The 24,997-nt window shown below is 41.4% G+C and overlaps 1 protein-coding gene across 4 annotated transcripts in view; it reads left to right on the top strand.

Moving 5' to 3' along the window:
- Window positions 1-24,607, top strand: part of MRPL1 (mitochondrial ribosomal protein L1) — a 60,379-nt gene extending 35,772 nt beyond the window's left edge. For 3 of the 4 annotated variants that reach the window (XM_079769703.1, XM_079769704.1, XM_079769702.1), the window contains exons 8-9: window positions 17,783-17,864; window positions 21,711-24,607. In XM_079769703.1, coding sequence (XP_079625829.1) covers window positions 17,783-17,864; window positions 21,711-21,829 — 201 coding nt within the window. In that variant the 3' untranslated portion in view covers window positions 21,830-24,607. Of the gene's footprint in view, window positions 1-2,599; window positions 3,177-17,782; window positions 17,865-21,710 lie in introns of those variants that run through there. The other variant, XM_079769705.1, reaches the window with a different exon arrangement.
- The last annotated feature ends 390 nt before the right edge of the window (window positions 24,608-24,997 follow it).

Here is a 24,997-nt window from a genome sequence, read left to right as displayed (position 1 = left end):
AGATGGCGGTGCCAAGTGGCCGGGCCCATGCCGCCGCTCCCGGGGGTGCCTGAAGAGATCGGCACCCCGGGGGGGCGTGGCCGGGCCCATGCCGCCGCTCCCGGGGATGGCTGGGGCGATTGGCCACCTGCGGGGGCGTGTCCGGCCCCTCCCGCCCCTCCTGCCCCTCCCGGGGGTCCCGGGGTTGATCGTCCACCTGGGAGGGCATGGTCCTGCCCCTCCCGCCCCTCCCGTGGGTCCGGGGGTCGATCGGCCACCTGGGGGGGCGTGGCCCGGCCCCTCCCGCCGCTCCCGGGGGTCCCAGGGGCCGAGGCTTTCCGGGCCTTGGGCAGCAGCGGGGAGCCTGCACCGATCGCAGGAAACCACTGGGGGTTGGCTCCTGTGATCGATAGCAGGGACGCTGGGTGCGGCGAGCCCTAGGCCAGGAAAGCCTGGGGCGGAGGCTTTCCCGGCCTTGGGCACCAGTGGGCAGCCTGCACGGATCTCAGGAAACCACTGGGGGTCGGCTCCTGCGATCCTTAGCAAGGATGTTGGGTGCCGCCGAGCCCAAGGCCACCGCCCGGGGCCAAGCCCCGACCCTGAAAAAGGCAGAAGGCGGTGGCCACAGCCAAGGCCTGGGTCCCTGGTGCCGGCAGAAAACTGGTGCAGGCAGCCAGGTGAATGAAGGTCTATTGCATGAATCTTCCTGCAAACGGGCTACTAGTTTAATATGTGACTCTTTAGGGAAAAAGGTTTGTTGACCCCTAATCTAGAAAGATGGGTTTTGGGAGAGCAAAATGTATTTTTTTTTAATTTAATAAATCTTTATAGTTCAGATTATTATAGTTTTCCTCTTTTCTCCCATAGCTCCCCTCCACCTGGGTTCCCACTCCACCCTCTGCCCTTAACCCTCCCACTGTCCTCATCCATAGGTGTACGATTTTTGTCCAGTCTCTTCCCGCACACCCCACACCCCTTTCCCCCCGAGAATTGTCAGTCCACTCCCTTTCTATGCCCCTGATTCTATTCTATTCACCAGTTTACTCTGTTCATCAGATTTTTTTATTCACTTGACTTTTAGATTCACTTGTTGATAGATATGTATTTGTTGTTCATAATTTTTATCTTTACCTTTTTTCTTCTTCTTCCTATTCTTAAAGAATATCTTTCAGCATTTCATATAATACTGGTTTGGTGGTGATGAACTCCTTTAGCTTTTTCTTATCTGTGAATCTCTTTATCTGCCCTTCAATTCTGAATGATAACTTTGCTGGGTAGAGTAATCTTGGTTGTAGGTTCTTGCTATTCATCACTTTGAATATTTCTTGCCACTCCCGTCTGGCCTGCATAGTTTCTGTTGAGAAATCAGCTGACAGTCGTATGGGTGCTCCCTTGTAGGTAACTAACTGTTTTTCTCTTGCTGCTTTTAATATTCTCTCTTTGTCTTTTGCTCTTGGCATTTTAATTATGATGTGTCTTGGTGTGGTCCTCTTTGGATTCCTTTTGTTTGGGGTTCTGTGTGCTTCCTGGACTTTAAGTCTATTTCTTTCACTAGGTGGGGGAAGTTTTCAGTCATTATTTCTTCAAATAGGTTTTCAGTATCTTGCTCTCTCTCTTCTTCTGGCACCCCCATAATTCTGATGTTGGTACGCTTGAAGTTGTCCCAGAGGCTCCTTACACTATCTTCAACTTTCTGAGTTCTCTTCTCTTCTTGCTTCTCTGGAGGAGTGTCCTTTGCCTCTTTGTATTCCAAACTTTGACTTGATTCTTGCGTTCCTCTAGGCTGCTGTTGGGTCTCTGTATAATATTTTTTATTTCAGTCAGTGTATGTTTAATTTCTAGTTGGTCCTTTTTCATATCCTCAAGGGTCTCGCTAAATTTATTGGCCTTTTCTAGAAAATTCTTGAAAAACCTGATAACCGTGATTTTGAACTCTATATCCAGTCATTTGCTTTCCTCCATTTCTTTCATTTGTGATCTGTTTCTTTGTCTCCGCATTTTGGCTGCTTCCCTGAGTTGATAGAGTGGCTTTGTGTGCTAGGTGTCCTATAGGGCCCAGTGGCTCAGCCTCCCCAGTTACCTGAGGTGGACACTCTTGGTGCAGCCCTCTGTGTGCTGTGTGCACAGTCTTGTTGTAGTTAAGCCTTGATTGTTGTTGGTATCACTGGGAGGAATTGACCTCCAGGCCAATTGGCTGTGAGGATCAGCTGTGTCTACTGGGAGAACTTCTGTGCTGGAGACACCCTTATGAGACAAGACTTGCAAAAGCCTCTGTGCTCAGCTTGGATGGGGCGGAGCAGACAGCATTGGTTTCCCGTCAGCCCTGCCCTAATAGGCCCCTGTGTCTCAGTGTCCTGTGGTAATCGCTGCAAGCACCTCTGAGAGAAAGCCACCCTCGAGTTCCTCCCGCTGCCAGACAGTCCATTTCTCCCCGAATGAGTCTGGGTGCCCAGAGTCTCACCTGGAACTGGAGTTCAGTGCTGTCGGGAGCTTTTGTCTCCCTCCCGCTTGAGAAAGCCAGCCGCGTACTCAGTTGCCCGCCTTCTCAGCGCGCACGCCTCGGTACCTCTGCCTTCCGCAGGTCCTCTGAGTCTCAGTGTGCTTTTCTCTTTCCTGACAGTCCAGTTTCTCCCCGAATGAGTCTGGGTCCCCAGAGTCTCGCCCAGAACTGGAGTTCAGCACAGTTGGGAGCTTTTGTCTCCCTCCCGATTGAGAAAGCCAGCTGCACACTCAGTTGCCAGTCCTCTCCGCGCGTGTCTCAGTGCCTCTGCCTCTGCAGCTCCTGTGAGTCTCAGTGTGCTTTTCTCTTCCCTTCTAGTTGTAGAATTTCCACTTAGCCAGCCTTCCTGTGGTTCTGGATGATGTCCGTTTTGTCTTTTAGTTGTAGTTTTGATATTGTTGTGCGAGGCAGCAGTTTAGGTGTTTACCTATGCCGCCATCTTGGTTTCTCCAAAATGTTTTAATTTTGTGTTTTCATTTGCCTGTACAAGAGAGACTGTCTTAACTTTACTTAAATCATCTTGGTGTCCCTTGTTATGGTTCTAGAGCAGTGGTCCTCAAACTTTTTAAACAGGGGCCCAGTTCACTGTCCTTCAGACCGTTGGAGGGCCGGACTATAGTTTAAAAAAAACTATGAACAAATTCCTATGCACACTGCACATATCTTATTTTGAAGTAAAAAAACAAAATGGCAAAAATACCCGCATGTGGCCTGCGGGCCGTAGTTTGAGGACGCCTGTTCTAGAGTCTGCACTGCCACATTGCTTCATGATTCATATCTACTTTTGATGTAATGTGAAACTGATGTTGAGTAGTTTAAGCTGGTTTTTCTTCTGTATCAAAGTGATAAATACAATCAGTTGAATGATCTTATATAGTTATCTGATTTTAGGATTAGCATCTTGAGTATGAGAACCAAGCCACTTGTGATGCCTTTGTCTATCAGAACTGTACTAATGTGTTAGAGTAACTATCCAATATTTGTGAGTAGTACTTGTGGGTAAATGGGTTTCGTTTTTCTTTCCTACCATTTGTACCTATACTTTACATGTTCATGAAATTGGTTACGTGTACATGCAAATGCTTATGTCAGCGAGAATGTCATTCAGAGGATAATCTTGGACATCGTGCAGACAGAACAGTTTGTTTTTGGAATATTTTATTTTTTAGTCAATTATATTGCTATCATGTAATCAATATTTCTCATCATGAAAAATGAATTGGTTGGGATAAAATAAGTTGCTAAATGGCCAGATTTAAGGGAAAGATCTTAAAGCATAAAACTAAAAATAAAGGTTTACAGGGGAGTAGAAACACATTTTTACAACTGGACCCTAACCTTTTTTTTTTTTTTTAATCCTCACCTGAGTATAGAGAGTGGAAGAGAGAGGGAAAGACAGAACTATGGATATGAGAGAAAAACATGGATTGGTTGCCTCCTGCACGCAGAGGACCAGGGCCTGAGCCTGAGCCGGGGAGGAGCCTGCAACTGAGGTACGTGCCCTTGACCAGAATCGAACCCTGGACCCTTCAGTCCACTCTATCCATTGAGCCAAACTGGCTAGGGCCCTAACTTTTTTTTTTTTTTTTTTTTTTTTAATTTATGACTCTTTCCATGAAATAGAAATGAACTAAGGCAGATTCTTTTTTTTTTTTTTTTAAAAAAAGAAGCTGAAATATAATATGAACCTGTCCAGTACATATATTCTAAGTAGCAGTTTCATTTCAGATAGTAATTAAATAACTTTAAAGTGATTTATCTGAGTTTATAATATAGAAAACAACATAACAGTCATAATTTTGCTGCCTAGATAACTCTATTGGCATTTAAAATTTTTCAAATTGATATATGTACTTGGTTAAATTAGTAGCTTAAAAATTCTAAGGTGAACATTACTATTGTTTTCTTAGGATAAAATCTTCTTCTCTTCTACTTCTTAAAATTTTAAGTTTCTTCATCTGTCATCCATTCTTAATACTTTCTTTTCAAATATTCTTAGGCCTGACCTGATTCTCTACCTCTCTCTTTTTTTCTGTGTGGGGTCCTGTGACTCCGTTTACTGTGCACCCCTGCTGATTTGCCTCTGCCATGATTCACTGTTTACTAGTGCCTACTAAATGGAATTGACAAGAGCCATGTTCATAGAAGGTGGACTGCTTGTAAAATTGAAGTGTTCACAAACAGATTGCCTGGCATCTGCTAACTGGAAAATAAAGCCTTTCTACACAGTGTTTGGGACTGATATTTTTTCTAACCCATGATCTCTAGAGATTTTTAATGTATCCTATATATTTTAAAAATTTATTCTTATTTATTGACTTTGCTTAAATTTTATTCTCTGAATAGGAAAAATTATTAGCTCATTTATAATACTAGGTGTACCGGTTAATAATAGTGGATTTTGTAATCAAAGAAAACACAGTAATCTCAAGAGAAACATCAAAAGTATTTTAGTCAAAGTAATGTCCATAGCTAGCTACACATTTCCCCATCTTTCAGGTAATTTGTGGGTACCATCCCAATAGAACTTTTCTTGCTTTGAGGCAAACCATTCAGAGACCCAATTTTCCACTTCTTTCTATGTTTTGAAGTGCTGCTCAGAAAGTGTGTGTGCCATCGATCAGAACAAGTGGTAATCTGAAGGAGCAAGTTCTGGTGAATACAGCGGGTGGGTTAATACTTCCCAGGCAAGATCTTTTAGCGTGTCTTTAACTGGTTTTGAAGTGTGTGATGGTGCGTCATCATGAAGCAAAATTACTTTGCCATGTCTTCTGGCACATTCTGGTTGTTTCATGATCAAAGCTTGGTTCAAATTGATTATTTGTTGTCGGTAGCAATCAGTATTAACGGTTTCACCTGGTTTTAGAAGCTCATAATACACCACACCTTCCTGATCCCACCAAATACATCATTGTCTTCTTTCCGAAGCGATTTGGCCTTGCAGTTGATGTTGATGGTTGACCTGGATCAACCCATGATTTTGTGCATTTGGGATTCTCAAAATAAATCCACTTTTCATTGCCAGTCACAATTTAATGCAAAAAAGACTTTCTTTCTAGCTGTTGAAGCAACATTTTACTGATGACTTTTCGGTTTTCCATTTGTCTTTGGTTCAGTTGATGTGGCACCCATTTTCTTCCTTTAAAATCTTTCCCATTGCTTGTAAACAATTGGAAATTGTTTGCTCAGCAGTGTTTAATCTTTCTGCAAGTTGTTTTTGAGTTTGACACACATCTTCATCCAATAATGCTTGTAATTGTTGGCCTTCAAACTTTTTCGGTTGACCTGGATGTTCTTTGTCTTTCACATCAAAATCATCACTTTTAAAGCATTTAAACCAGCGTTCACAAGTATCTTGAGATGGAGCATGTTCACTATAAGCTTCCCGAAGTATTCAGCAGCACTTTTCTTCAAAATAAAGTAATGAATTATAACTTCCCGCAAATGCTCTTTTTTTGGCACGAAATTCGACATTTTTAAGTGTAAAAATATTTATGATGTTAACACCTTCAGCAAATTTGACATATGAAGTTTTGAAGCTTGTCAATACAACAAAATAGCATACATATCAAATCACATATATATCAACATATGTGTAACTCCATCTATTGAAAAAATTCCGCATTATTAACCAGTACACCTAGTATAGCCTAAAAAAGAAAAACAAAAACAACCAAATTAATGTTCAAGTTCTGAATTTGTGCCAGGCACAATGTAATGCAAAATAGAATAAGACCTTTTTTTTTTTGTAATTTAATAAATCTTTATTGTTCAGATTATTATAATTGTTTCTCCTTTCCCCTCCCCCCCCAAATCTTCCCTCCACCCGGTTCCCACCCCTCCTCTGCCTTTACCCCCCCCCCGCTGTCCTTATCCATAGGTGTATGATTTTTGTCCAGTCTCTTCCCGCACACCCCACACAGACACCCCTTTCCCCCTGAGAATTATCAATCCACTCCCATTCTATGCCTGTGATTCTATTATGTTCACCAGTTTATTCTTTTCCTCAGATTTTTAATTCACTTGACTTTTAGATTCACTTGTTGATAGATATGTATTTGTTGTTCATAATTTTTATCTTTACTTTTTTCTTCTTTTTCCTCTTTTTAAAGAATACCTTTCAGCATTTCATATAATACTGGTTTAGTGGTGATGAACTCCTTTAGCTTTTTCTTATCTGTGAATCTCTTTATCTTCCCTTCAATTCTGAATGATAACTTTGCTGGGTAGAGTAATATTGGTTGTAGTTTCTTGCTATTCATCACTTTGAATATTTCTTGCCACTCCCGTCTGGCCTGCATAGTTTCTGTTGAGAAATCAGCTGATAATCGTATGGGTGCTCCCTTGTAGGTAACTAACTGTTTTTCTCTTGCTGCTTATAAGATTCTCCCTTTGTCTTTTGCCCTTGGCATTTTAATTATGATGTGTCTTGGTGTGGTCCTCTTTGGATTCCTTTTGTTTGGGGTTCTGTGTGCTTCCTGAACTTGTAAGTCTATTTCTTTCACTTGGTGGGGGAAGTTTTCAGTCATTATTTCTTCAAATAGGTTTTCAGCGTCTTGCTCTCTCTCTTCTTCTGGCACCCCCATAGTTCTGATGTTGGTATGCTTGAAGTTGTCCCCGAGGGTTCTTACACTATCTTCAACTTTCTGAGTTCTCTTCTCTTCTTCCTTCTCTGGAGGAGTGTCCTTTGCCTCTTTGTATTCCATATCTTTGACTTGATTCTTGCGTTCCTCTAGGCTGCTGTTGTGTCTCTGTATAATAATTTTTATTTCAGTCAGTGTATGTTTAATTTCTAGTTGGTCCTTTTTCATATCCTCGAGGGTCGCATTAAGTTTATCGGCCTTTCCCATGAAATTCTTGAAAAACCTTATAACCGTGGTTTTGAATTCTATGTCCATTCGTTTGTTCTCCTCCATTTCTTTCATTTGTGATCTCTTTCCTTGCCTCCTCATTTTCGCTGCTTCCCTGAGTTGGTAGGGTAGCTTTGTGTACTAGGTGTCCTATTGATTCAACGGGTCAGCCTCCCAGTTACCTGAGGTGGACACTCTTGGTGTACCCCTTTGTGGACTGTGTGTACAGCCTTGTTGTAGTTAAGTCTTGATTGTTGTTGGTGTCACTGGGAGGAATTGACCTCCAGGCCAATTGGCTGTGAGGACCCGCTGTGTCTATAACAGAAGAATTGCTGTGCTGGAGACACGTTTATGGGGCAGGACTTGTTCCAGTAGGTCTTTGGTGCTCACTGAGTCTGCCTCTTGAATGTGTCCCATATGAGAGTGGTTGAAATCTGGTGTCGTCTCATACCGACCACTAGATACACTAGTTACTGGATCTCCAATGGGGTGCAGGTCAGCTACTGTCTGAGGCCTCCCAGCAGGAGCTACAGCAAGAACTACAGTTTTCTCCTCTTTGCTTGGGGTTTGGTGGTTTTGGAGCAGTCTGACTGGAGCTGCAGTTTATTTGGTTAAGCTTCCACAGAACAGGCCATTTATATGCAAAAGCCTCTGTGTGGAGCCTGGGCGGGTTTGTAGAATGTGCGGGGCGGGGTCTCAGGGTGTCACTAGGCTAGGGCGTGGCAAATGGTGCACTAGGCTAGGGCGTGGCAAATGGTGATGGCTGTCATCAGCCTTCTCTGCTATTCCGCGTTTCCAAGTCCCTGCGTCCTGCGCTCCAGCGCAGTAAAAAATGATTGCTGGGCGCACCTCTGCAAAAAAGTCACTTTCACTTTTTGACCCAATGGCTGAGAGTCCAGCTTCTCCCCGTAGGCGTCTGGGTTCCCCGTGTGTCCCAAAAACTGGATTTCAGAGTGATCGGGAGCTTGTCTCCCTTCAAGTTGAAAAACCGTGTGCCCAGTCAACCGCCACCAGCCCGATTCACACGCCTCCGTACCTCAGCTTTTCAGCGTTTGTGCTCCTTTCTCTTCTTAGTTGTAAATCTTCCACTCAGCCAGCTTTCCTGTGGTTCTGGGTGGTAGACGTTTTGTCTTTTAGTTGTAGTTTTGAAATTGTTGTGCGAGGCGGCAGTTTAGTTGTTTACCTTTGCCGCCATCTTGGTTCTCTGAAGACCTTTTTTCTTAAGAAAGATATATGTGGTAGAGGAGCTACATATGGAAATAAATTATAGAAAAGCATGATAATAGAAATATATATAAGATAGAAGGAAATTGCAGAAAAGAAGCAATGATTGATGTGTAATTATGCCATGGAGTAGGTCAAGGACTATTTCCTGGAAGAGTTTGAAAATATACACCAGGTAAATTAAGGGTCATTATTCATATTTTAAAATAATATGTAAGATAATAAATGGGCTACTATACATTTATATTGGTTCAGGTGTTTTAAAGGGACCAAATAACAGTGGCTTAATTATGACAAAGTTTGAGCTGGTGAGCAGCTCGGAGCTGTTCTTCACAGAGTTAAACAGGGATCAAGGTTCTCGTTCTCTCTCTCTCTCTCTCTCTCTCTCTCTCTCTCTCTTTCTCTTTTTCTCTCTTTGCCGTTTTCTAGGGTATTTTATTCTTTATAGATGAGTCTTGCTCCTACCAAGTCTGACTTGTAGCCAGTGTGGAGGAGGCAAGAAAAGGTAGACAGCAACCAGCTTTCTTTCAAGCATATGAGTCATTGGCTTCATCACTTCTGCTCCCATCCCATGGTCCAGAGTTAGTCATGTAGCTTAGCTGAAAGTCTGTGCTATCTAGTATCTATCTAGATGCTCATGTGCCCAGTTAAAACTTTATTTAATAGAAGAGGGGAGCCCTAGCAGGTTTGGCTCAGTGGATAGAGTGTTGGCCTGTGGACGAAGGGTCCTGGGTTTGATTTCGGTCAAGGGCACATGCCCGGGTTACAGGCTCCATCCCCAATAGGAGGTGTGCAGGAGGTAGCTGATCAATGATTCTCTCTCATCATTGATGTTTCTATTTCTCCCTTTCTGAAATCAATGCAAATATATTTAAGAAAATTATAAACGAAGAGGGGAGGCACTGGCCAGGTGGCTCATTTGGTTATGGGTTTGATTCCCATCAGGGCACATGAATGCATGAATAACCAGAACAACAAATGGATGTTTCTCTCTCTCTTCCCTCCCTCCCCCCGCCTTCCTCTCTCAAAATCAGTAAATTAAAAAAATAAAAGATGAGGGGATAGATTTGGGAGACAATTAAGGTTTTGCCACAATTGAGGAGGAGCCAAGAAACCTAAAAGAATAAAAAAATAAAAGGTAGGAATTTTTGTTCATTTGTTTATTGCTGTACCCCCAGTTCCTAGAATAGTGCCTGGCAAATAGTAGGTGCTCAATCAATAATTGTTGAATGAATGAAGGTACAAATAATCAAAAGCTACTGCCAATGGAAGATCAGTTAGAAATTACTGAAGATACTGTTATACATAATATATAGTGAATCAGTGTTTTGTTTTCTAAAAATTTGACTGATTTACATTAAACTTTTCAAGCAATCCTTATGGAGTAATATAGAAAGTGAAAATTTTAATTTCTGGAATTTCACAAAATGAGAGTCAGAATTATCCTATCCTCTATTTATTATGGAAATACTTAGGTGTATATTTTGATATTACACAGGAAAATTAAGCAGTCTCCAGATATTATAGCATACACCTGCCAGAATAAAGATTTTGAAGTACTTTTCAAAGGGTGCCTGTTAGTATTTTACAACATACCACAAGTCCATTTTATGTTACCTTTGAGGCTCTCAGAACCTGCTTTGTTTTTTCCTCACTAATGGATTCCTTGTGTGATTTAAGATACTTGGCCTCCAACCTACTTTTTCAGAAGACTTGTTAAGTGTAATTTTAAGCCATTTGCATTGTTGATTGGCTTTCTTAACTTGGCCTTTATTATAAAGTAAAAGTTCTTTCTGATTTTCTATTAGTATTGACTTTACCGTTTTACATGAAGCACATATAATACCTTTATTTTTGTCAAAAACTAAAAATGTTCTCTCTCCTAATGTTAACTGTCTCACATATTTCAAAAACAAACAGATGTGATAACGTTGTAGTAAAATATGGCACATTAAGACATGTGATAGGAAGCATTTATTCAGAAGAGAGGACATGAACTGTAGTTTAAAGGAAAATTTGGAATGTGCTTATGTGGTGTATTTAAGTATCATAATATTTAATACCAGAATAAATTACATGACTCTCATGGCCTATTATATATACTCCTGAGAGAGTCTATAATATCAGACCCATGTTTCTGTATATGTTTTCAAGCAGCAATTAGCTAACTTTTGTGTGTGAATTTAGTTAAATAGAATCTCACTTATGTAGAAGAATGTAGTTTTCATGGGAAATTACTACTTATGTAGAAGAAAGGGGAAAGGGGAAGACTTGTAAAAACGTCACTAAATATGACTGAAATTTTGAAGAACATGTTTTTAAAATACATTATGTAATAGCCTAGCTTTGACATGAACAGTTATCATAGCATTAAAGGAAAAACAATTGTAGCCCCCTTTAAAACCATGTAAATATCCAGACTTGGAGGACTTACAAGTAATAATGCTATTGACAAATCAAACGTAAGCTCATTTTCTAAAAAGAAAAAACAGAGGTAGGACAACTCATATGTTTATACCAGATTATGCCAAGACCTGATTTAACTAGTGTTTCTTGTCTGGGTTTCAAATATACTTGGATCTTTTACATACTTAATATAAAGGCAGTGTCTTTGATATGCTTTTCTCTCCCTTGTTTTTTAAAGTTGTAGACATGGTCCATTCATAGGCATGTATCACTATACTTCGCTTGAGTAATAGTGATTATTTTGTGGCAAGAATATTATCAACCTGGAAGCTGATAAAAGATGAAGTATATTCTAACAAAAATAAACAAGTTCAGGGTAAGGGGATAAGCATCATAAATCTTGTGTTGAAATCAGAGTCTTTAGTTTCAGTGAACATGTTAGAACAGGAAAAGTGAATGTGTTGGAGTTCAGTTAAACAAAATGTGGATAGTATATAGTGCATGGAAATTGAAGACTTATTTTGAAGCATCTAGGTCCATAAGTTGAAAAACTGGCAAACAAGGAATATTGCTTAAATCAATTAGAAATAATAATTAGCTAAAAGGTGGCAGCCCATTGGCTCAGGGCTCACTGTTATTTCCCTTCTTTTCCCTCCATTCCTTCTAGTTGATGATTAACTTTTTTTTGGTTGCATTATTTTTGGTGTACTATAGTGTGCTGTGCCATGGATAAGAGGCTTATCAAGAGAAGAAGGTAAATTGTAGAATGTAGAAGTCAAATTCTGTACTTGTTCTCATTAAAATTAAAGGAAGTATATTAGCAATAGATCTTAGACCTCCAATAATATGGGACTAAGAACAAGGGGAAACTAAGATTTATCTAGAACTCAATATGTGCCAGCATTTTGCTTGCTGCTTTGTTGTGAAAGATGTATATTTAACTGGGATGAGTAATCCTTGTAGTATTTTAGGTTGCATTTGTTGGATAGATATTTATCAGTATTCTTACCAGTAGGAATATTAGAATGAAAAATAGTTTATTATTTCCAGTTTTCTTACCTATACTGTTGTGAAATCAGATGATAATTTCCCAGAATTTGGGGGAATTGAAAGTGTGTCTCTCCCCTTCTTTAGATAAATAATAGCATAAGAAAAACCATAGTATTTGGGAGAACAGCTAACTTTTCTCTTTAATTCATTGCATTCACTCAACAATGTAGTGATCACCAATCAGTAGAATAGCACAGATGACAAATACAAATGTGGCATAATGTATAAAAGGAAAGTGAACTGACATGCTTTCCTTTCTTTGCCAGTCCACCCTATATAATAAAGAGGTAATATGCAAATTGACCGTCACTCCCTCGCACAAGATGGCCACCCCCATGTGGTCACAAGATGACCGCCACAAGATGGCTGGCAGGGGAGGGCAGTTGTGGGCGATCAGGCCATCAGGGGAGGGCAGTTAGGGGCGACCAGGCCAGCAGGGGAGGGCAGTTAGGGGCGACCAGGCCAGCAGGGGAGGGCAGTTGTGGGTGATCAGGCTGGCAGGGGAGGGCAGTTGTGGGTGATCAGGCCAGCAGGGGAGGGCAGTTAGGGGCAACTAGACCAGCAGGGGAGAGCAGTTGGGGGTGACCAGGCTGGCAGGGGAGGGCAGTTGGGTGCGACCGGGCCTGCAGGGGAAGGAGGGAAGTTGGGGGGGACCAGGCCTGCAGAGGAGGGCAGTTGGGGGCAACCGGGCCGGCAGGGGAGGGCAGTGGGGGTGATCGGGCCGGCAAGGAAGGGCAGTTGGGGGCAATCGGGCCGGCAGGGGAGCAGTTAGGCATCAATCAGGCTGGCAGGGGAGTGGTTAGGGGGTGATCAGGCTTGCAGGCAGAGTGGTTAGGGACAACCAGGCAGACAGGCAGGTGAACGGTTGGGAGCCAGCAGCCCCGGATTGTGAGAGGGATGTCTGACTGCCAGTTTAGGCCCGATCCCTGTTTGGGATCGGGCCTAAACCGGCAGTCGAACATCCCCCAAGGGGTCCCAGATTGGAGAGGGTGCAGGCTGGGCTGAGGGACATCCCTCTCCCCCCCCCCCAAGTGCACAAATTTTGTGCACCGGGCCTCTAGTTTTTAAATAAGTAGTTGTCAGTATCCTGCCCACACAGCTTTCTTTTGTAAACTTTATTTAAAAAACCAGTGATGAGTATGGTAGCTTTTACAGAATTTTGTTTTAAACAGCTTTATCATAAGCAATGGTGAAAGCAGTTTGTTCCTTTAGATTTTGGTAAATTATTTGTTAAAGTGACATAAAACATAACTCATACCACAACTTGTCTTTGCATGCATTTTTATATATTTGTAGACAAATAGTGTATATTAATACAAGAGTTGGCAAATCATGGCACAATGATCATTTTTTAAATCATATATGAACTTAGAATGGTCTTTTAAATGGTTGTAGAAAAAAAAGAATATGCAGCAGAAATCATATGTGGCCCTCAAAGCCTAAAATATTTATATCAAATACTAGAGGCCCAGTGCATGATTGAGTCATGCACGTGTAGGGTCCCCTACATGCTTTCGCTTTTCGCGGTGGAGCTGGGTGCCTGTCCTCTGGTGCACCAGGCCTTTCAGAAGCCTCCGGCTCGGCGGAGGCTTCTGAAAGGCCTGGTGCCGGAGCAGACAGGCACCCAGCTCCCCCACTTTTGATGGTCCGCAGCTGCTGAGGGGGGCTACCTTGCTGAGGGGGGCTGCCGCGGACACCTGGCTACCCTGCCGTTGAGAGGCACAGCTGGGTGTCCGCGGCAGGCCCCCTCAGCGGCCGTGGATCTGGCCGTTGAGAGGCACAGGGGGCGGGAGTCCCGCCCCCTGCGCCTCTCAACAGCAGGGTAGCCCCCCTCAGTGGCAGCGGATCCGTGCCTCTCAATGGCCGGTAGGCCACCCCGAGTCCTGCCCCCCAGCCTCCCGCCACCCAATCGTGGGCGTAGCGGAGTGATGGTAATTTACATGTTACTCTATTATTAGATAGGATAAATATCTGATCCTTTACAGAAAAAGTTTGCCAACCCTAGAATATAAATACATAACTCATAAGCTTGGGAAGTTCCAGTTCCAGGTGAGGAGGTGTAATGACATGACCCCCATCTCTCTCAGGAATGCCACTATTATAAACCTGCACAGAACGCATGGAGCAGCTGTTCGAAGATGCTGAAAAGTAAATAGTGGCAGGAAAATTAGGGAAGACCAGAATTTGAAGTAACACCAAACTGGCTGTGAGTTTGCCATTTTTCCCTTGTGTTGTCACATGGCCTGGTCTCAACTTAGACTGAAACCAGGCAGCAGACAGCAGTGCAGGCAGAGCGCGCCAGGCTTGAGAAGTAGAGGTATGGCTCTTAGTAGTAGCCGTGGATGCAGAGGAGGATCCAGGTATGTTGAGGTAGGGGAGCCTTCCTTTGTGACTAGAGGATCTGTGGTCACCAGAGGATGGGGCACACTGCCTTTGCTTTTTTTTTTTTTTTTTTTTTCTCTCTCTTTCTGTCTGCCTACCAGTTGGCCCCCACTGCAGGAACAGTTGCAGATAGTGGCAAAATGGGGCGTAAATAAAGCTCCAGCTTTCTGGGCAGACTGCCAAAAGGGAGAGCCCCAGGGAACCAGAAAGTACTAGGGAGATCAGGGAGAGATGGGAACTTGGGAAAAGGACCTCATAAAGTTATTTATGTCTTAAGAGACATGAATGATAATATCTCTGTAATGCTTAGAACGGAGCTTGTATAAGAGTAAGACCTAATAAACAGCTAGTTAATAAATCAATTATTATTTTTCTTAGTGTTGTATAGGAAACACAGATTATCTTCCTTTTCTTGGTTTAGATTGTTAGGAGTCATGGGGATTAAGAGTATTGGCCCATCTGCAGCAACCATATGCCAGGCCACAGTCATTTAATCTTAGAACATTGCACTTGGAAGGGATTTTGGAGGTCAGATGTTCTACAACGTAAAGTAGCAGCCCTCCCTGCAGTTCCATTTAGAGATGATCAGTCATCTGAGGCTGTCAGAGCACTTACAGTGACAGAGCTGGCCACTTCGGGAGGGTCATGTGATTGTCTAACAATCATGTATACATCATTTGCCTTTTTTTTTCTAGCCTCTGTAAAATGTAAAAAATTAAATTTAATCCTTTTTCACACTGTAGTCCTTAGTCATTCAGACTATTTGAACAGACTTAATTCTATTCTGGTGATTCTCAAAGTGTGGCCCCAAGATCTTGCTTAACTGACAAACTTTTCTCAGGACGCCTACTTCTCTCTTCCCCCTTCTTTTAATCCATGAAGATATACCCTAAATTTTTTGTTTGTGCCTGTGTGCATTTTTCTGGAATGAGGTTTGATAACCTGAAGAACATTTAAGAATCACTGCTTTAGACATGCTCACGACTACAATTTTTCCTGCATACATTTGTATCTCAAAGGGACAGAAAATGTTTTTTAATTTTCTCATAATGGTAGAAAGTGATTGAAGACAAAGTTTAGGAATTTTACAGAAAGAGGAAAATCTGAGAGTTAAAGCAACAGGTAGAGCTGCACGAACCTTCTGATTTCTGTGGTCAGTCTTCCATCTAGTCTGCTTAGGAAATTATTTCTGACATAATAAGAAATGTTAAGCAGAAGGTAGGATTCAGTGAAGCAGTCTTTTTTTGAAAACTATGCTGCAGGTGAGGAATAACTATTTTTTCCTGCAGTGTATAATTATCTTAGCTAAAGATAGTTAGTATTGTAACTATTATATATTCAAGTACATACATTATGCACATACAATATGGTGACCTATATTGCCAGATATGGTGCTTAACATAGTTCAGTTACCCTTCAAGGTCAACCCAGTCCTGTTTTGTTGTTGTTTTAAGCTGCTGTACCAAGTCTCATGCTCTGCTGTTGAGAATAGAACAGGTATTGTTTCCTCATAATGGTCATCCTTGACTTCCTTCGTAAGACCACAAAATGTAATTGCATGGGAAAACACCATTGGAAGTGCATAGTAACTGATGTTGCTTTCGTGAGTTATCTCTAGATTGTTATCAGTCCAAATAAATTTCTCATGCATGCATACATTTTATAATTGTACATAGCTATCTTGTCATCAATAGCCAATTGAATAACCACAGTTATGCTCATAAACTATATAAATTTTTAATAAGATTGCAAAGTACCTAAAAGAAAAAATAAAATGAAGTATTATGGCTACAAATATATTTTTAGTTCACTAGAGACATAGTACGCAGTAAAGATAGGGTAATATAATTTGGATAAAAGTATAAACTATTTCAAAACTTATTGAAATCATTGAAATCATCCTACTGATGAAAATTCTAAGGGAAGTATTTTGTTTTTCATTTCTAAAGCCATGTCATTATTAGTTTACTATAGGAATGGCAATATAGGTCAGCAGAAATTATATAGTAGTTACAAAAATCTGATAAGTTTAGTCTATGTAGCATAACAAACTATTTAAAAAATTATGCTGCACATCTTGCTTTTCCTTGTGTCTATTGCTATCCTAAATTTAAGGTAGATCTTTAGCAAAGGGTAAGAGAACTTATTAGATCTGTGGTGATTGCTTCAGTTGATATAGAAGGAAGGCCGATTTGACGTAAGGTGGAGAATTAAGGGGGGAATGAAAGGAGATAAGGACACATGTTGATACCTTTGGCATTTTGTTTTGTTTTCTTTTCTAACATAACAAATATCAGGTGCCTTGTCTGCCAGTGTACTACTTGCTACAATGCAAAGTAAAGACTATCAGGTCCGTGGACTTGGTAAGGTGAACTAAGCATTGCTTGATATTTTTCTTCCCAGATTGGCATAAAAGTGAAAATTCCTCTAGTAATGTCCATACCCTCTTATTTAGGGTTTGGTACTGCATCTTGCCCAAGAGAGTGTCGGGTAAATGTTGTCTAATGAGGATGAGGATATATTTTTCCCCCTGAGGAATTATCTTTATGGTTATGTGACACATTTCTCAGGGTCATTGGAAAATAGAAATCTTGTTTGAACTTGAACTCTTACTATGTGGCTTTTGCTGGTTACCTTATTATAAGTTTTAAATTAATTTTTAAAAAATGGATTCATTTTGTAAAGTGCAAAATCCTCTAAATATTGAAATATAATATAACTGGTTTTAACTGGGATACTTAAGAATAACATGCATTGAATCTGAATAATAAACGTAAGGACTTTCCGAAGGTGTGATTTTCCCAAGGTTTAGGGGTTTATGAATAGATCTTGTTCCCTGTATTTATTTACTTGCTGTATTTTTTGTTAAATAGCAGGATAATTATTATGGCATAGAGTGTTAGCATAGCATCCTGAAAATGTCTCTGTGTGAGATTTGTGCTTGTCTGAATGTATGTAGTCAAGTCATTTTATTTTGACCTTGTGAAAGCATTAATTTCTAAACATTGTCTTTGTTTCCTTCAAAAGTAAGTCAATGACCTCAAAAGAAAATATTACTTATTTCTTGAGAGTTAGGGGTAAGAGGTGTGCCCGAGGATAAGTTTTGGGGAAATTACTTGGAAATCAAGGAATCTCAAATGGAATAACTTCAAAACACTTTGCTGTAATATGTTCTGTAAGGCAGTTAAGTCTTGACATATAAAGACATGTAAATGTAGCATTCTAAAAGAAGAGTTAGAGGCTTTTCTTTTACAGTAGGGACTTTTGATAGATAATTTACATTAGTTGAATATTTGAAAAATACTGTCTAGAATAAACACTGATACAGTTACCAAAATTTGTATTATTTTTTTCACTTTCACGTCATTAATGCTACACTTTTTTTTTAAAGCTGGATATGTCAAGTGACCAGATAACTGCCAATCTGCAAGCTGTTATCGATGACGTTTGTAGGCACAGACCGCTGAATTTGGGTGAGTGGGTAGCAGGGTTAGACTTCCCTATAGCCCTGTGATACTTTAAAAATGTAAAGTATTAAGAAGACAATTAAGTCATATGCAACTACAATAGCAACAGTATTTTCAGGGATTAAATAAATAACATTTAATTCTTCAAAGGATTCTTTTTTTTTTTAATAAATCTTTATTGTTCAGATGATTATTACAGGTGTTCCTCTTTTTTCCCCCCTCCATAGCTCCCCTCCACCTGATTCCCCACCCCACCCCATACCCTTACCCCCCCCCCCCGCCACTGTCTTCATCCATAGGTGTAAGATTTTTGTCCAATCTCTTCCTGCACCCCTCAGACCCCCTTCCCCCTGAGAATTGTCTGTCGCCTCCCTTTCTATGTCCCTGATTCTATTATATTCACCAGTCCATTCTGTTCTTCAGATTTTTTTATTCACTTGATTTTTAGATTCACTTGTTGGTAGGTATGTATTTGATGTCTTTTTGTTGTTCATAATTTTTACTTTTACCTTTTTTTTCTTCTTCCTCTTCTTAAAGAATACCCTTCAGCATTTCATGTAATCCTGGTTTGGTGGTGATGAACTCCTTTAGCTTTTTCTTGTCTGTGAAGCTCTTCGTCTGACCTTCAATTCTGAATGATAGCTTTGCTGGGTAGAGTAATCTTGGTTGTAGGTTCTTGCTGTTCATCACTTTGAATATTTCTTGCCACTTCCGTCTGGCCTGCATAGTTTCTGTTGAGAAATCAGCTGACAGTCGTATGGGTACTCCCTTGTAGGTAACTAACTGTTTTTCTTTTGCTGCTTTTAAGATGCTCTCTTTGTCTTTTGCCCTTGGCATTGTAATTATGATGTGTCTTGGTGTGGTCCTCTTTGGATTCCTCTTGTTTGGGGTTCTGTGCGCTTCCTGGACTTGTAAGTCTATTTCTTTCATCAGGTGGGGGAAGTTTTCTGTCATTATTTCTTCCAATAGGTTTTCAGTATCTTGCTCTCTCTCTTCTTCTGGCACCCCAAAAATTCGGATGTTGGTATGCTTAAAGCCGTCCCAGAGGCTCCTTACGCTATCCTCACACTTTTGGATTCTTCTTACTTTCCACCTCTCTGGTTGGGTGTTTTTTGCTTCCTCATGTTCCAGATCTTTGGTTTGACTCTTGGGGTGCAGTGATCTACAGTTGAGTTTCTGTATATTCTTTATTTCAGACAGTGTATGCATAATTTCTGACTGGTCCTTTTCCATTTTTTTGGTATTCTCATTAAGGTCCTTGAAGGTCTCTTCAAGTTTATCAGCGGTTTTTAGAAGATTCTTGAGTAACCTTATAAATGTGGTTCTGAACACTGTGTCGTCCATTAGTTTACTTTCCTCCATCTCTTCTATTTGTGACCTGCTTCGGTGTTTCCACATTTTGGCTGCCTCCCTGTGTTGATGGAGTGGCTTTGTGTGGTCAGTGACCTATAGGGGCCGGTAGCTCAGCTTCCCCAATTTCCCTAGGTGGTCGCTCTTGGTACCCCCCTTTGTGGGCTGAGTGCAAAGTCTTGGTGTTGTTAAGCCTTGATTGCTGTTGGTACACTGGGAGGATTTGACCTCCAGTCCAATTGGCTGTGAGGATCAGCTGTGTCTATGCTGGGAGACAGCCTTATTCAACTAGACTTGTAAAATTGTAAAAGCCTCTGTGCTCAGCTTGGATGGGGCGGAGTTTCAGGGTGGAGCCTACAGCCTTGGCTTCCCATCATCCCCGCCCTATGAGGTTCCTGGGTCTCAGTGTCCCTCAGTGTCCCTCTGTACTCCCTGCAGGCACCTCTAAGAGAAAGGCGCCCTGGAGTTTCGCCCGCTGCCAGACATTCTAGTCACTTCCCCAATGAATCTGGATTCCCAGATTCTCGCCCGGAACTGGGTTTCAGTGCAGTCGGAACTGGGGCTCACCGCAGTCTGGCGCTTTTGTCTCCTTCCCACCAGGGCAATTCAGTGGCACAGTCAACAGTCCATCCTCTGTGCGCATTCCCGTGCGCACCTCTGGAGCTCTGCCTTTCGCCGCTCCCCTGAGTTTCCGCCTTACAGCCCAGATTCCCCCAGTATGAGCCTGGGTCCCCAGGGTCTCGCCCGGAACTGGGGTTCAGTGCAGTCAGAGCTGGGGTTCAGTGCAGTCCAGAGCTTTTGTCTCCTTCCCGCTAGGGTAATTCAGTGGCACAGTCAACAGTCCGTCCTCCGCGCGCATTCACATGCGCGCCTCCGGAGCTCTGCCTTTTGCCGCTCCCCTGAGTTTCCGCCTTACAGCCCAGATTCCCCCAGTATGAGCCTGGCTTCCCAGGGTCTCACCTGGAACTGGGGTTCAGTGCAGTCGGAGCTAGGGTTCAGCGCAATCTGGAGCTTTTATCTCCTTCCCACTAGAGAACGCCAGCCAGGCACTCAGCCGCCCCGTCCTCTCCGGCTCCGTCCTCCCCACATGTGCGCGTGCCTGTGTCTCTGCACCTCAGGCTTTTACAGCTCCTCTGATTTTCCTTGTCGTTTTCTCTTTCCTTCTAGTTGTGGGCGTTTCAGTCAGCCAGCTTTCCTGTGGTTCTGGATGATGTCTGTTCTGACTTTTAGTTGTATTTTTGAAATTGTTGTGCGAGGCTGCAGGTTAGGTGTTTACCTATGCCGCCATCTTGGTTTCTCTCCTCTTCAAAGGATTCTTAATTGCCTTATTAACAAGTGTAGTTGTTTAGAGAGAAGACCTCTTTAACATTAGTGGGAATACTCTACATCCTGAAACCTTCCTAAATTCCCACATGATTTCTTCCATTACATGTAGTAAATAAAATTTGAAGGAAAATGGTAACTAATTGCCTTAAACTTACAATGGCATTAAATAGAAACTAAAATAAAACATAGAAATGGTATGAAGCCTCACCATTCACTTTGCCACTGGCACTAGCTTTCTGAATCTTATTTATTTCAGAGAAGAGACAAGGTTTGAATCATGTCATGAGAACAGTGAAACGTGATCGAGGCTGTGTAGTAGACTAGGCGCACGTCCAGTGTCCCTATCATTGCATATGTGCTACTCATTCCTTCCTGAGGCAAGTTTCACTCGCAGCTGTTTGAAGCCAAGCAAGTGTCTTTATCTTCAATGGACTATCCACATATAATTCTATCATTAGAGGAATCTGTCACTTTGAGTTTCATAACCAAGTGTCTAACTACATCACAATATTTCACTACTTTTCACTTCCTTTGAGAGTTAAAACACACTGGTGATAACTACCTTATTTGCTAAATCTGTTGTCCTAGATTTGACCATAGGGCTTAGTAATGGTATATATATGGATTCTTGTATTCCATGGATAACTTTGATTTGAGTATAGGCTCCTCTGAGACTATAGCGGAGTAGAATGATAGTTAGTAAGTCTCTAAAAACAATGTAGTTATCTGGTTTTGCCACTTTGGACAAAGTCCCTTAACATTAGTCATAGGAAAAGCCTTTTACTTTTTAAGGAATTTTATTAAATCTGTGTTGACTACTTTAAATAAATATTTAGACTATTTTCATCAAATGTAAATATTACCCACCTGCTCTTTCATTGTTGACTTTGCAATAAAATAAATTGTAAGTGACCATATTCTGGAAGAGAGAAATGCATTATTCGTGATTATGTGTAGTTTAAAGGATAAGTCTCTGATATTCTAGAGTGTAGCTAGTTTGTCTTCTACTCTAGAAATAAAATGATTTTTCCTTTCTTATACTTCAAAATATTAGTTCAGTAATGTCAGTACTTACAAGCTATCTCATGAGTTCTATAAGGTTTATTGTTTTATGTTTATATTTGCTTATTAGGTATCTCGAATAAAATGAAAGTTGATTCTTCTCTTTGTTTCCAGGACCCTTTGTGGTACGAGCTTTCCTTCGTAGTTCGACAAGTGAAGGTTTGTTACTAAAGATGGAGCCATTTTTGCCTAAAGAAGTGGAAACCAAAGAAAGTAGCAGAGAAGCTGCCTGAAAGTGTTGTATTATGAAATTACTCATAGCGGATGAAGAAGCAACAGAAAAATCATAAAACTGTATAATTTCTACGTTTGGTCTCTTGTTATTTATTTATGTACTAGGGACCCATTGCACGAATTTGTGCACATTGGAAGGAACTGTGGGCTGCAAGGCTGTGGTAGGCACAGGGGCGGGTCTCAGCCCATCCTCCATGCTCTCGCCCGGCCCCTCCTGCTGTGGCCCCCAGTCCCCTGTTTGCCAGCAGCTCTGCTCCCGCCTCCGCTCCCACATGCCGACAGCGCCAGCCCTGCTCGCACCTGCTGACAGTGCGGAGTGATTGGAGCTGGCACCAGCAGTGGGTGCAAGTGACGGCTGCTGCCCCAATCGCCCCTCATGAGCAGAGGAAGGTGGAGAAGCCCTCAGGGGCAATCAGGGCTGGCAGCCGCAGCTCGCACCCGCTGATGGCACCGAGTGATTGGGACTGGCGCTGGGCACTGGCAGTGGGTGCAAGTGGTGGCTCTGGCGCTGGGTACAAGTGGGGCCAGTGCCAGCAGAAGGTTTGAGAGCTGGATGGGACTGCGGTGCACAGGAGCAAAGAATTTTCAGTAACCACCAGAGGCTCACTCCGATAATGGCAACCAGTGCCCCGCCTTGGTCTGGCACCCCGGCTCACCTGCTCCACCATCCCGCTGCGGCCGACGCCCGCCATGTTCTGCACATGCCTCTGGTGGTCAGCATACGTCATAGCGACCGGTTGTTTGGTTGTTCCACTGTTTGATCTATTTGCATATTAGCCTTTTATGATATAGGATGTATGTATGTATTTATTTTGTTAATCCTCACCTGAGGACATTTTTCCATTGATTTTTAGAGAGAATGGAAAGGAGGGAGAGAAACAGAGAGAGAAACATAGATGTGAGAGAGACCCATCAATTGGTTGCCTTCAGCACAGGCCCTGACCAGGGCCGGGGATCAACCCTGCAACCCAGGTACATGCCCTTGACCGGAATTGAACCCGTGACCCTTCAGTCTGTGGGCTGATGCTCCATCCACTGAGCCAGACTACCTAGCGCTCTTTTTTTATTTACTAGTATTAATTTCAGAGAGGAAGGGAGAGGGGGAGAGAGAGAAACATCAATGATGAGAGAGAATCATTGATATGCCACCTCCTGCACACCCCCTACTGGGGATAGAACTGGAAACCTGGACGTGTGCCCTGACTGGGAATCGAATCATGACCTCTTTGTACATCGTTAGGTGGATGCTCAACCACTGAGCAACACTGGCTGGACTGGGCTGTCTTGTTATTTTTTGATCATCATACTTAGAAGTGGATTTTAACACTGGAAAATCTTACAACACTTTCAAAAATAAGAAAATAAAATTTTCTCTGTGTCTGAGCCTGCCTTTAGATCCCTTTAAATCTTCCTTAGAATTCAGCTTTTACATGCTGAATTATTATGTTATTATAGCAGCAATTTTTAGCTTAATAACTTTCCCTTGAGAACTATACCATCTGAGGGAAAAGAAACATCCTCAATTCCCATAAGAGAGAGAATGGCAGACTAGTGAAGTACATCACAAATATGACTATTTTCTAAAGAAAAAATATGGAAAATGTTGGAAAGTGTTCATACTAAAAAATTCTGAATGTTATTTGATGTAACATGAATATAGAAAATGACTAAGCCATTTTAATGTAAGTGTAAAATCTTTATTTTTCCTCTTAGGAATCAATATATAATATTTTTATTTTTATAATAACAATACTCTATTTTTATGGTGCTTTGCGATATACAAGCACTGTGTATAGTGTTTTCATATACTTAACCTCGTTTGATTCTGAATTTCTCTGCTTAATAGGAAGTAATCACTTGCTTACTTTTTTTTTATATTCAAACCCATATTTTATTGGCTTTAATTACACACTTCAATATTTACAAAGTAAAATGAAAAGTCTATTGTATTAAAAAAAATTACTACAGCCCAACTTAAAGGGCCCTGGGGCAGATACATGTCAATCAGCTAGAATCAGTGGCTATGTCAGGAACCAGGCAGTACTCTGGGGTACAACAAAGCAGTTTATTTGTGATCAGTGTTTGAGACTATACATCCTTCACAAATTTAATTTTACATAATCTGATACTCCTCTTAAACTTTGAACTGCTAGACTTATTTCCCTACAACAGAAGGGCTGGTATAAGTTATTTTCCAGAAATGAGGTACCGTTCAGTGTTTGTTGAATGAACATCCCAGGAGGTAGCGAGAACAACCTCCTTTATGGATGAAGAATCAGGCTAAGAAGTTATATGTCTTTCATCAAGTGTCAGTTTGCAAACTGGTATTGGTCCTAAAGTGTTTACTGGTAGATGACAACACAGGAATAATAATTTTAAAAAAGGTAGATAATTTTGTCATACAGTTGCCAACTGTCCTTTCTTGGGAACGATTTCTCATATTCTGAGGCTGTCTTTCACTTTTTTTAGGAATGTTCAAATGCTCTTTATGAAATAACAGTACTGATAAATTTGTTGGTGGGTTTTAGTAACAGCCAGTTTATGAAGAATATTTTGACAGCTCCATGTAAGTCTCCCAAGTTGTTTTTGAATTTTAGTATTTTGAAAAGTCCAAATAACTGTGCAAGCACTGAACCTCGGTAAGCTTTTTTTCCTACAGAGAAAATTTAAAGGCTGTTTACAAAAAAACAGCTAACTACATTAACTATAAAACAATAATGGCAATCGCCTTCCATCTTATGCTTTCCCTGCGTCCTCTCATTTCATCCTCACAGCAGTCCAGGGAGGAGGAGAGTGTTGCTCCCATTTTATAGATAAGGAAGTTTAAATTTGTAGGAGGTCCCATACGTGGCAAGCTAAGATTCTAAACTAGGTCTGTCTGATTTTGCAGCATGTTCTTTTAACCATTAGGCTATTTTACTTTCTGTTTGTATATTTTAAGGTAAATTAAACTATTTAACTGAGCACTTAAAATTTAAAAATATTGAATAATTATACCTCAGTTTCTTAGTATCTGAGATTATGGGGTAATGACGGTTGATGGGAAGAGAGTAGAAATAAAAGGGGTGGAAGGAGTGGGATGAATGAGATAAGAGTAATGCAGGATGGAGAGAGAAAAGATCTTATTTCCCACAATTACCATCTTTTGAAAGCTTACTAATTAATCA

The sequence above is a fragment of the Cnephaeus nilssonii genome (genome assembly GCF_951640355.1).
Source record: "Cnephaeus nilssonii genome assembly, chromosome: 1".
NCBI lineage: Eukaryota > Metazoa > Chordata > Mammalia > Chiroptera > Vespertilionidae > Cnephaeus > Cnephaeus nilssonii.
The sequence above is the reverse complement of the archived record's forward strand: the minus strand, read 5'-3'. Positions and strand labels throughout refer to the sequence as shown.